At 38.3% G+C, this 12,989-nt stretch overlaps 1 protein-coding gene across 10 annotated transcripts in view; it reads left to right on the forward strand.

The window, feature by feature from the left end:
• Positions 1-12,989, forward strand: part of TBL1XR1 (TBL1X receptor 1) — a 171,063-nt gene that overhangs the window by 122,459 nt on the left and 35,615 nt on the right. For 6 of the 10 annotated variants that reach the window (XM_036349723.1, XM_036349727.1, XM_036349721.1 and 3 more), the window contains one exon: positions 7,426-7,528. The exons of 2 other annotated variants lie outside the window; for them this stretch is intronic. In XM_036349723.1, the coding sequence (XP_036205616.1) occupies positions 7,471-7,528 (58 nt within the window). In that variant the 5' untranslated portion in view covers positions 7,426-7,470. Of the gene's footprint in view, positions 1-2,551; positions 2,635-7,425; positions 7,529-12,989 lie in introns of all 10 variants that reach the window. 2 more of the 10 variants (XM_036349726.1, XM_036349725.1) reach the window with 1 other exon arrangement.

Raw genomic sequence — 12,989 nt, forward strand, 5'->3', positions numbered from 1 at the left:
ATATTCTTAAAATGCTTGACAGATAAACCATAGTTGTAGTTTAGGGCTAATACATAAGAAAAGTAAATAAGCTTTTGTTATTAATGTTTTAAGATATCAGCCAAATAATTTGATTTTGTACTGTTTTTGTTTTAGTTTAATTAGTATTATATTAAAAATAACCTGAAATATGTATTTCATTTAGAGTTTAGTGTTTCTTCTCGAGATTATCCGATTGTTTCTAAATCCTAATGTTGTAACTTTACAGTTTACAAAAGTAATTTGGTAAACATGATTTCATTTAGTCTAGTAAAATTTTGTACAACCTTATAGGATTTAGCATTGCAAAAATTGAGAATGTATTTTATGCACATTTTAAGGTATATTGCCAAAGACTTCAAAGCTGAGTCTTAAAATATACCTTTCTTCATTGTGCCATATTTTATACAAACAAAGCATTATTACCTAACAGTGGTAGAATTTTAATTACTGTTTTTGATGAGGTGGTGAATTAAGGGTAATGCATTTTTGGTACTGCTCCTGAGAATGTTTTGTGGCGGTGGGGAGCATAGGAGAATGGGGCAGTGGGGACGGAGGCAGAAGATTATAAAATAACATATTCTGTTAATCTCATCATCCTTGATAATTACAGAACAGGATGGGTTCCTAAAGATAGAGAGAGGCAAATTGAAAGGCAGATCCTAGCAACTGTGAACGTAATAATTTTAAAGGCCTCTAATGAATGATCAAACAGAGCTTTTAAGAATTTGTGATATAAGATGGGTGTATATGAGTTTGACAGGGCTGCCATAACAAATGGCCACAGATTGGATGGCTTAAGCAACAGAAATTTATTTTCTTACAGTTCTAGAAGTTGGAAGTGCAAGATGAAGGTGCCAGTGCATGTGGTATTTTTTTTAAGGCCTCTCTCCTTGACTTGCCAATGGCTGCCTTCTCTCTATTGTCACATGGCCTTTCCTCTGTGCACATGCATCCTGGTGTCTCTTCTCTTATAAGAGCATCATTCATATTGGGACCATATTCAGATTGGCCTCATTTTAACTTAATCACCTCTAAAGATCTTGTCACCAAATGAAGTCCCATTCTGAGGTGCTGGAAGTAAGGGCTTCATAATAGGAATTCTATGCAGCCCATCGAGTTCATACCCACCATGACTTCCCAAATGGATAAATTGATTTAATCTCTCTCCTCACTCTTATTTCCCCACCACGTACACTTTTTGTTGTTGTTGTTTTTGTTGTTATGATAGTTTGGTATTTTCACAGTGTGTTTTGGTTTTAACAAGACTATTTGACAGTTTTTTATAACTCAGTGGGTCTCAGGGCAGCGGCTGAATTATTATTTTGCTTCAGATCAGATGGAGAATTCAGCCCCAACAAACAAAATAAATTTGTGTTTAGAAGCTGTTATATTTAGCAGGGTATTGTAGTGGTCTGTTTGTGACTACAGAGACTGGATGACCAGTTAGGACTGCTGTTCATATCTTACTGAGTCGTTGGCAGTTTATATCATAACTTGGAATTAGGAACTTCTTAGGACCCTTTAGTGCTAAGAATTACTTTATTTAGCTGTGTCTTCAACATCTATCAGAATACCTGGCACATTGGAAGTCCTGAAATGAAGTATTGACTGAGTGAATAAAATAAATCCGTTAAAAAAAATAGTGCTTTAATGCATTTCTCCCCATCATCTTTGTTAATAACATGACCATTTTAGTGTTTACTTTTCACTGGTCACTACCTCACTCCATAAATGGATCTGATCAGCATTTGTTTGGATTGGTTTATTACCCCAAAGTGCAGTAAGTACCTTAGCCCCGCATTATCCACGGTTTCACTTTCCATGCTTTCAGTTACTCGTGGCCAACCAGTCTAACAGTATTAAATAGAAAATTCCAAAAATAAACAATTCATAAATTGTAAATTGTGCGCCATTCTGAGTAGCGTGATGAAATCTCATGCCATCTTGCTCTGTGCTGCCTGGGATGTGAATCATCCCCCTTTGTCCAGCGTCTCCACGCTGTGTATGCTCCCTGCCCGTCAGTCACTTCATAGCCATCTTGCTGATCAGATCCACTCATGGTATCGCAATGCTTTTATTTAATAATGACCCCAAATTGCAAAAGTAATGAAGCTGGCAATTCAGATATGCCAAAGAGAAGCCATAAAGTGCTTCATTTAAGTCAGTGGTTATCAACCTTCCTAATGCCACAACCCTTTAATACAGTTCCTCATGTTGTGGTGACCCCCAGTTTCATTGTTACAAATTGAACATAATTAAAGCATAGTGATGAATCACAAAAACAATATGTAATTATATATGTGTTTTCCGATGGTCTTAGGCGACCCCTGTGAAAGGGTCGTTCGCCCCCCCAAAGGGGTCGCGACCCACAGGTTGAGAACCGCTGCTTTAAATGAAAAAGTGAAAGTTCTCAATGTAATACACAAAGGGAAAAAATCCTATGCTGAGGTTGCTAAGATCTATCCTAAGAATGTATTTTCTATATGAAAAATTGTGAAGAGGGAAATAGAAATTTGTGCTAATTTTGCAGGTGTGTATACAGGGTTTGGTACCATCTGGGTTTTCAGGCACTGAAGTTCTTGGAATGTGTCCCCGTGGATATTGAACATTCAGGTGATTAATTGTACTCTTTTAGTTAATTTTTTTGGCAAAGTCCCTTTCTTTTTTTTTTTTTTAATTAAATCTTTATTGTTCAGATTATTACATTAGTTACTCTTTTTTCCCACCATAACTCCCCTCCACCCAATTCCCACCCCACCCTCCGCCCTCACTCCCCACCCACTGTCCTCATCCATAGGTGCACGATTATTGTCCAATCTCTTCCCTCACCCCACACCCCCCCCCCCCAAGAATAGTCAGTCTATTCCCTTTCTATGTCCCTGATTCTATTACAATCACCAGTTCATACTGTTCATCAGATTATTTATTTATTCACTTGATTTTTAGATTCACTTATTGATAGATGTGTATTTGTTGTTCATAATTTGTATCTTTACCTTTTTCTTCTTCTTCCTCTTCTTAAAGGATACCTTTCAGCATTTCATATAATCCTGGTTTGGTGGTGATGAACTCCTTTAGCTTTTTCTTATCTGTGAAGCTCTTTATCTGGCCTTCACTTCTGAATGATAGCTTTGCTGGATAAAGTAGTCTTGGTTGTAGGTTCTTGGTATTCATCACTTTGAATATTTCTTGCCACTCCCTTCTGGCCTGCAAAGTTTCTGTTGAGAAATCAGCTGACAGTGGTATGGGTACTCCCTTGTAGGTAACTGATTTTCTTTCTCTTGCTGCTTTTAGGATTCTCTCTTTGTCTTTTGCTCTTGGCATTTTCATTATGATGTGTCTTGGTGTGGTCCTCTTTGGATTCCTTTTGTTTGGGGTTCTCTGCACTTCCTGGACTTGTAAGTCTATTTCTTTCACCAGGTAGGGGAAGTTTTCTGTCATTATTTCTTCAAAGAGGTTTTCAATATCTTGCTCTCTCTCTTCTTCTGGCACCCCTATAATTCTGATGTTGGTACGCTTGAAGCTGTCCCAGAGGCTCAGCTTATCTTCGTATTTTTGGATTCTTTTTTCATTTTGCTTTTCTGGTTGGGTGTTTTTTGCTTCTTCGTATTTCAAATCTTTGACTTGATTCTTGCGATCCTCTGGTCTGCTGTTGGGAGTCTGTATAATGTTTTTTATTTCAGTCAGTGTATGCTTAATTTCTAGTTGGTCCTTTCTCACAACATAGAGGGTCTCATTAGATTTCTTGAGGATCTCACTATATTTATCGGCGGTCTCACCAGTCTTTTTGAGGGCCTTATTAAATTTATCGGCAGCTTCTAGACAGTTCTTTAAAGACATTAAAAGTGTGGTTTTGAACTCTATATCCAGCAGTTTGCTTTCCTCCAATTCTGTTGTTTGTGTCCTGTTTCTTTGTCTCGGCATTTTTTATGCTTCACTGTGTCGATAGAGTGCCTTTCTGTGCTAAGTGTCCCAATTACCTGAGGTAGACACTCTTGGTGCACCCCCTTGTGGGCTTTGTGCACAGTCTTGTTGTAATTAAGCCTTGATTGTTTTAGTTATCACTGTGAGTAATTGGCCTCCAGGCCAATTGGCTGTTAGAATCAGCTGTGTCTGCAGTGGGAGAACTTCTGTGCTGGAGACACCCCTCTGGGGCTAGACTTGCTTCGATGGGGCTTTGGTGCTCCAAAGTCCCTTTCTTTATATCAAGATAGTTGCTACTCTTCCACCATGGTTTCTCATCTCAGTAAATAGAACTACCACCCATCCAGATGTCCTAAAAGAAACTTTGAGTCTCCTTTTCCTCATCCCTGTGTCCAATCAATCACCTTGAGTCGACTTCCTAAGTACCTGGTGAATCCCAGTACTGCCCCCAGTTCCAGTATAGTCCAGGTTTCTTGGTCTTCAGCTAGATTTCTGCAACCTATCCCTTTTCCAGTCTAGTTTCCTTCCAGTCTATTCTTCATATTACAGCCAGGATAATCTTTTTAAAGTTTAAATCAGTCCTTGCCAGATGGCTTCGTTGCATGGAATATTGTCTCATGCACCGAAAGGTTGTTGGATTGATTCCTGGTCAAGGCACATAGCTAGGTTGTGGGTTGGTCAGAGCATGTACCTGAGGCAACTAATCGATGTTTCTCTTTCTATAGACCATCCCTCCCTCCCTCCCTCTCTCCCTCCCTCCCTCCCTCCCTCCCTCCCTCCCTCCCTCCCTCCCTCCCTCCCTCTCCCTCCCTCCCTCCCTCTCTAAAATAAATGAAAACATATCCTTGGGTGAGGATTAAAAAAAGTAAATCAGGCCATTCACCTACTGTCTTAAAACCTTGTCAGTGCATTCGTTTTCTCTAGGTGATGCTTTTAAGGCCCTGCAGAATACGGGTTTTGTTTCAAGCCTTAGTTCATGTTTTGTTACTCTTTCCTCATCCAGTCCTTTCCTTGACATTAGTGCTCACTGAATTGCTTCCATTCCTGCCTTCCTCCCCAAAACTTTCCTGTTCTCCCTTTGCTCCTGTCTGTCCTTCAGGTTGAAACACCAGTGCCACTTTCCCTCGGCTGTGTTCCCAGACTGCTAAATTGGTTAGGGTTTCCTCTGTGTGCATCCACTGGAAAATTCTTCGTACCTCCTTGTCTTTCTTCCTTTCTGAGCTACAAGCTGGATGATGCTTGGTCACCACTTTTTCCACAATGTTGGGCAGTAGCAGTTCCTGTCACGGAGGAGCTTACTGAAATGTTTGGTTAATTTGTGATTTTAAAGTATCCTGTGAACTCTGCCTCATGAAGGGTCCATGATGTGGCAGAGCAATCCGCATGGGCCCTTAATGTTAGAACCCCTTTATTACTAGGTGTTAGTGTATCCTTTTTAAACAAGGGACCAAGAAACTAGTCTGTAGACCAAATCTCCCCTGTTAAGCCTTTTATAAGGACTACAGCTAAGAAAGTTTTATTTTTAAATGCTTGGAAACAAATCAAAAGAAAAATATTTTATGACAACAAATCATATAACATTGAAATATCGGTGTCACTAAATAAAGTTTTATTGGAACATAATCACACTCATTTGCTTGCATATTGTTTGCTGCTGCTCTTGTGCTATAGCCGCAGGGTTGGGTAGTATGTTTGTGTGTTGCAAATCCTAACATTTTCACTATCTGGCTCTGTACAAAGAAAGGTTGCTGAGTACTGCTTAAGTCACTCTTAAGAGACTTGAGAATGGATAAGTATAGTTAGCCATATTTAAGTTATATCTCAGTTTCCTTTTTCCCCTTTCTCCTGGTTCTAGGTTTAAGGATGTACATTAAGATAAAAGCACATCATTTGAGTTTTCAGAATTGTATTCCAAACCCACTGCCTTAAAGACCTAGAGCTTTTGGAAACTTGAACATTACCAGATTAGATGTTGACAAAATTGAGACTTAAAATCCTATGAAATTATGTAGACACTAGAGGCCTGGTGCATGAAATTCGTGCGGGGAGGGGGGTGTCCCCCAGCCCGGCCTGCACCCTCTTCAATCCAGGACCCCCTCGGGGGATGTCCGACTGCCAGTTTAGACAGTCAGACATCCCTCTCGCAATCCAGGGCCACTGGCTCCTAACCACTCACCTGCCTAATGCCCCCAACTGCCCTCCCCTGCCAGCCTGGTCGTCCCCAATGGCTCTCTCCTGCCGGCCTGGTTGCCCTCAACTGTCCTCCCCTGCAGGCCACTTCGCCCCCAACTGCCTTCCCCTGCTGTCCTGATCGCCCCTAACTGCCTCTGCCTTGGCTTTGTCCGGAAGGAAGTCAGATGTCCAGAATATGGCTGGTCAACCTGTTCTAATTAGCATGTTACCCTTTTATTATAGATAGATTAAATAGGATAGAATTGCTTAAATGGGGGTGGGGGAGCCTTTTTCAGCAGGAGGAGATGCTCTTGGCAGACAAAAATACATAACCCCTATATCTTCACTGACAGCCAGCCATATGCACTATACTGCCAAACCGGTTATTAAAAAATTGAACCACTTTCTTACACCTTACACCAAACAGCTGGCGCCCTTAAAACCTCTCCACAGCCTCCACCTTAGGTTCTGCCTTTGCAGTTCACCCAGATTTGGTTCTGATTGGTCTGTTTCTATGCCAATCAGCATCAAAAGCTCTGTCTCCTAGGCAGCCATTGGCTCCCCTGGGAAATTTAGAACAACTCCACCTTCATGTTGGCGCCAGCCCTTTAGTCACGCCCCCAGTCCGCTACTGGGTGTATCTTTGGCCGCTCTGAGAAGCGGCACCTCAGGTCTGTGCTGGTGACAATTTTGAATTCTCATCCCTGACCTAACTTTCTTACAGTGCGAGCTCTGTGAAGGCAAGCATTTGTCTTGTTCATTCTTAGTTCACTCATAGACTTTACCTGTGCCTATGCATGTATGTGAGCACCGCATGGTGACTGGTCCAGCGGTCGTTTCTGTCGTCACGGTCATTGCCTTTTTTATATATAGATAACCTTATGTAGACACAATCGGCTCACTCCCTAATCCATCCCCAGCCAGTGGTCTAGAATCTTTCTTGTCTAAATAAATAATAATCTGATTCTTAAAATTTACTATTTTTACAGTTAAGGAGAAATAAAGGAACAACTTTTTATGCTGTTTGATATAATAATTAAAATGTGATGCTAAAGCCCTTTTATAAAATTTGAATCATTTTTGTCAGTATGTTATCTTGCAGAAAAATAGACCCAGCCATGTTTTGGTTGTATAATTTATTACTAACTGTTGGAAGTAACTTTATTTGTTAGGGTTCGTTATGAGGCAATATAGAACCTTCTTTTTTTCATCATTTAATACAATCAAATGGTTTTTACAACATTGTTTACATTTTGTTTAAAAATATTTTATTGAGAAAATACTTAATTAACTTTGTTTTATTTTTAGGGTTATATCCTGTGTTGTGACCTCATGGTTTAAGTGGGAATAAAGATGAGTATAAGCAGTGATGAGGTCAACTTCTTGGTATATAGATACTTGCAAGAGTCAGGTGAGTACTTTCATAAAATAAATAGGCCTCCAATTATTTTAATATTCTCAAAATAACCTTTTATGCATTTGAAATTTGTATCAGTCCAAACTGTTGAACTTTGTATGTTTCCTTAAATGTCTGGACTGCCATTTTAAAGCTATGTGTTACTGCATGGTTTAACTCTCTGACTCTTTCAAATATGTTGGCATCATCTCAGGCAAATATTGGTAACAAATGGTTTGGCTTTCACTATTCAAATACCATTTTATCATTTGTTATGAAGTGAGATTATTGTACATAGAACATATAAACTCTCAGATGTCATCAATTTAATAATGTATATTTAGAATTCTTAGCTAAATGTTTTTGGTCCTAATTGTAGTTAGCATTTCAAAAGCTAAATTAGACATTTTTTCAGAATGTTTTCATAAGTATTATCCCAATTGATTAAGTGTACCTTTGACCTGAATTCTAACTAAATGTATTTATTGAGGGATAATTAGTAAACATAAATCATTGAAAGTCATTTGTAATAAATATAAATAAATAATTATCTAAGTTTTCTAGACAGATTAATAGATGTTGTTATAAATAGAAGGAAAACTATATGGGGAGATATGGGATGGATTAAGCCAAAAAAAAAAAAAAAGTAACAGTCTAAGAAGTTAAGCTTGGGTTGGATGGGTCATAGGATGGTGGAAAAGATTGACTGCAGTGTAAGTGCAGATTGTTAGCATGAGATGGAATTATTCAGGGTTTAAATATGTCACACTGGAGTGGTTGAGTTTTAGAAATTATAGCCTAAATTTACTGCAAGGTTTAATAGTAAAGTGTGGTGTGGTATAAAAAATATAATTTTTGTAGTTGTGTGTCAGGGGAGATAGAAGGAATAGAATAGGACATTGAATTCTCAGTTTTGGTTTTGAAACTCATTCTTCTTCTTAGGGCTCAGATAGTTGTCCTTCCTTGTATAGGAAGTACAAACGTGGGCTCAGATCCTAGACCCCACTGCTTGCTGAGATGTTCTCAGCTGCACCCTGGTTGTGAGCTTTTTCTTATTCTCAAGTACTACCACTGTGCCTCTCTGGCCTGGAACACCTGGGAAAGTGATATCCAACAAGGGCAGGGAGGAGAAAAGGGAAAAGAAACGAAAGGAACCAGCTGATGCAAAATAACTTGCTATGAAGCGCTGAAATTAATAGATCTTGTTTTGTTTTGTTTTTGAAGGCAGATCCAAATAGGACATCCATATAATATTTTGAATAAGATAAAAATGATTAATAAAGTGGGAAAATGAACGACCTAGTGATTGTTACATATAAACATGTATGCGCATGTTTGGATATTGTTATGTAGTACTTTTGGGACAAAATGTAAAGAAATTGTTGGGCCAAAACAAAGTACTTTTTATGCCTTTGAGTCTGACCACTATTTAAGCCAGAGTTTTGAGGCCTTGGAAACTAAAGCAAAATACATTGTGAAGGATCAGTTGATGGGAAATACATTGCAGTGGCTTGTTAGGTGGTTTGTAAAGGCGGTTATTTAGGCTGAACCATATGGAACTGCTGTTTCAGGAGATCAGGAACAGTGGAATAGTGCAGCAGCACCCTGTGGTTCCACCCTTGCTGGTGAAATAGGGGAAGGTGAAGTTAGGGATGTTAAGGAACACTCGCATCTTCCTGCTACCTCATGCCGCTACAAGAAAATTCAGCAAGTAAAGGGGACAGTAAAATAATACTCTGGATTAATTTCTGAAAGAGTACCAAGTGACTAAATATTATCAAGTCTTCTTAAGAACAAAAAAAAGAAAAAAAACTTATTAAAATTGCTGATGTTCTTAGAGAAAACCCTTATAAATTCCAAGTCTTAAGATGTGTTATGTTGCAGTAAAAAATAAGGCAAGGATTATATTTTAAAAGATTTTGCAAGATAGACTGGTAGTTATCATATTAAGTCCTTTATAATTGTTTACTGTATTCTTAATTATTCTTTATGTATTCTTGAAAAGGTTTTATACTTTGTACAGCGGTATACTGGTGATGAAGTATGATGTTAAGCCACATCTCTGAAAATGTGAAACCAGCCCTTTCATAAAATTTGTAACTTTATAGGAGAAAATGAGACTCAAATGATGACATTTTTTATCCTCACCTGAGGCCTTGTTTATTGCTTAGAGAGAGAGAGAGAGAGAGAGAGAGAGAGAGAGAGAGGGCCATTGATCTGTTGTCTTCCATATGCACGTTGACAAGGACTAGAACCCATGACCTTTTGGTGTATGGGAAGACACTCAAACCAACTGAGCCACCCTGCCAGGGTTCAACTGATGACATTTTGATTTACTGCACTTTTTCTAGGAATGCAACTTGTCATAAATTTAAGAATTGCCTAGACCAGAATTCTAAAGTTTGATCCTTGGACCACCTGTATCAGAATTACTTAGAAAACAGTGGATGGGGCCCAAGAATCTGCATTTTACAAATGCTGCAGGTGATTCTAAGGCAGTGATGGCGAACCTTTTGAGCTCGGCGTGTCAGCATTTTGAAAACCCTAACTTAACTCTGGTGCCGTGTCACATATAGAAATTTTTTGATATTTGCAACCATAGTAAAACAAAGAATTATATTTTTGATATTTATTTTCTATATTTAAATGCCATTTAACAAAGAAAAATCAACCAAAAAAATGAGTTCGCGTGTCACCTCTGACACGCGTGTCATAGGTTCGCCATCACTGTTAAGGCATAATAAAGTTTGAAAGCCCCTGGTCTATATTAATTAGTTGTAGGACAATTGGAACTTGACAGACAAGTATGTAGCTGTTCACAGTATCTTGAAAGAAAAATTATATCTAGTAACCATTTGAGAGAAAATAGAAACCATGAAATGTACACATTGAGAGCCAGTAAAAGTGGTATATTTGTATTTGTAGGTAAGGTTTTCCAGGAATGATGAGGCATGTTTATATCATAAAGGATACTATCAGACATTCTTTTGAAATTACTTCTAGAAATAGGAGATGGGAAAAGTTTAAAACATATATAGTTCTGTCAGGTTTCTGACAGAGCTCAGAATCTAACCCATCTCAGGACTTCCACTGCTCCAAAGGCTTGTTCTTGGTTCCGATTTCCATTTGTACATAAAAATTGCCATGTTTGCAATTGATTCTATCTTGGAATCACATAGTCCAGAAATTCCTTTATCACAAAGGATACTTACTGAGAATTAGTCATTAAATATGTAAGAAATATGATGTAAATTACTTTTTTAAGCCATAAATATTTCTCTTAAAAGATTTAAAGCAATATAGAAGAAACTGGAATCTTGCTCTTTCTCCATAAGAGTACTGAATTGGATTAGGAGATATGAAAAAAGAAATCATGACACAGACAGTGTCTGTGCAAGGACATTAAATACTGGTTTGCAAAGACTTACCACAAAGGAAAATAAAATTTCCTTCTTCTTTGTCTCATTCTCTAAAAGCTATCAGTCAGAAATTCCAAAAAGCACCTTATGAACATTTCATTCTGTTTTGCTAAAGGTGGGATTTAGAAATTTTTCAGTAAGAATGTCTAATATTTGTTCTCAACAGGCAGTGTTTAACACTGACTGGATGATGGTATCCAGCTCCAGAGGGGATAAATTACTTGAATTGTTTTCATCTTAAATACTTTAAGTGGTGAGCATTCTACTATTGTGACTGTTATCACCACTAGAAGATACACTCTGTTCAAAGTCCCTTTCTTCCCCCCCAAATTACTTAATTTCTCAGATCTTCAGTTGCCACATCTATAAACTTTGTTGCTTGTTAAAAAGGGATTACATTGTGATATATGGCCTCTTTTTATTTTTCTCAATTTTACCTCTAGAAAGTTCACCCTAAGCAAATTACTTTGCTCATCATCATTCTGTACTTTTGTGAATTAGAGTTATATATTCAACAAAGTGAAAATATTTTACATGTAGTACTGTGAGTACGATTGACTTGATTCAGTATGCTCCTTTATTTAGCGCTCACCCATGAGCATCAATAACTTGATTGCCCTTAATAACTCATAAACTAGAAACCATATGCAGAATAAATACTAAGTAGTACACTCTAAATTATATCTGTGTAACAGCTCCTAGTACAGTGATACTTTCAGAAGAGCTAACCTGGTTTGGACTTTTTTTAACGCCCCCGTCACCCCCTCCTTTGCATTTTGTTGTTTCCCCTTGACTCTGATGTAGTTATTCACAGTTTTAGTTTACTTTTTTCTAGAGAAGTTGTTCCTGGCAATTATTTGTGAACTTTGTGGCACCCCCCACCCTTTTTTTTGTTCCTTTGTGTAATATATAATTTCATTTTGCCTAAATTGTGTATTTGGTTTGGGGGAGAATTCTTCATTGTAGATTTAACTGTTGTCTTTTGCATGTTTGTTTATGATATACTTGAATGTTGGATATTATGAAGAGTTGTATTTGAAGACTAACCGGAAAATTCAAAAACAGCATGTCCTTATTACTGAGTTATTTTCTAGATTGTGATTCTGAATACTATTATTTTGTTTTAATTCCCCTGTTTTTAGAGCTGAGGTTCGTCTTGCCATACAGTCTCTATGAGAAAGTAACAATATATGTAGGTTTAAAGGGTTTGGTTCATGGAAGAGCATCTTGTCTCCTGCACCCCACCCTCTGAGCTCTCCACTGTGTTCTGCCCTTTACAAAGGGATAGCGCATTTCCCTGGATATAGGCCTTGCACCACACCACTTTTTCTGAGATGGTGCTTACTTCCCATGTCCTATTTGTTTATAACGGGTGGGGAACGTCTGGCCCTTGGACCGTATAAGGCCCGAGAAATCATTTGGTCTAGCCCCGACAAGGTATTAGGGGTGAGTTAATTAAATGTTTGAACAAATATAGCAGGCTAATTTTTAAGTTGGTGATTTTGTATAACCCATGAATAATGTTATAAATATCCAAATGGCCCTTGGCAGAAAAAAGGTTCCCCACCACTGGTTCATAAGATCACCCATCAAAGCCCCCCCTGCCCCCCCCATACACACTTAATTTAGAAATATAGATGTGATCATAATAGGTACAAACTAACCTGAATGTTTATGTGGTAACATTAAGGTTCTAACCTGTAACATCAAAATCCATTCCTTCATATTTTTAAAAAAATATGTTTTTATTGATTTCAGAGAGGAAGGGAGAGGGAGAGATAGAAACATCAATGATGAGAGAGAATCATTGATTAGCTGCCTCCTGCACGCCTTCTACTGGGGATTGAGCCCACAACCCAGGCATGTGCCCTTGGCCAGAATCGAACCCAGGACCTTCAGTCCATAGGCTGACGCTCTATCCACTGAGCCAAACCAGCTGGGACAATAATTTAATGATTTCTGTTTTAACCCCTGCAATGGCTAGTAAAATGTCAGCAATCAAGTGACAGTGTAGTTTCTCTTGGCTCAGATACAGGTAACTGAGCTAGATAAACATT

This window comes from Myotis myotis, unplaced genomic scaffold (genome assembly GCF_014108235.1).
Source record: "Myotis myotis isolate mMyoMyo1 unplaced genomic scaffold, mMyoMyo1.p scaffold_m19_p_2, whole genome shotgun sequence".
Lineage (NCBI taxonomy): Eukaryota > Metazoa > Chordata > Mammalia > Chiroptera > Vespertilionidae > Myotis > Myotis myotis.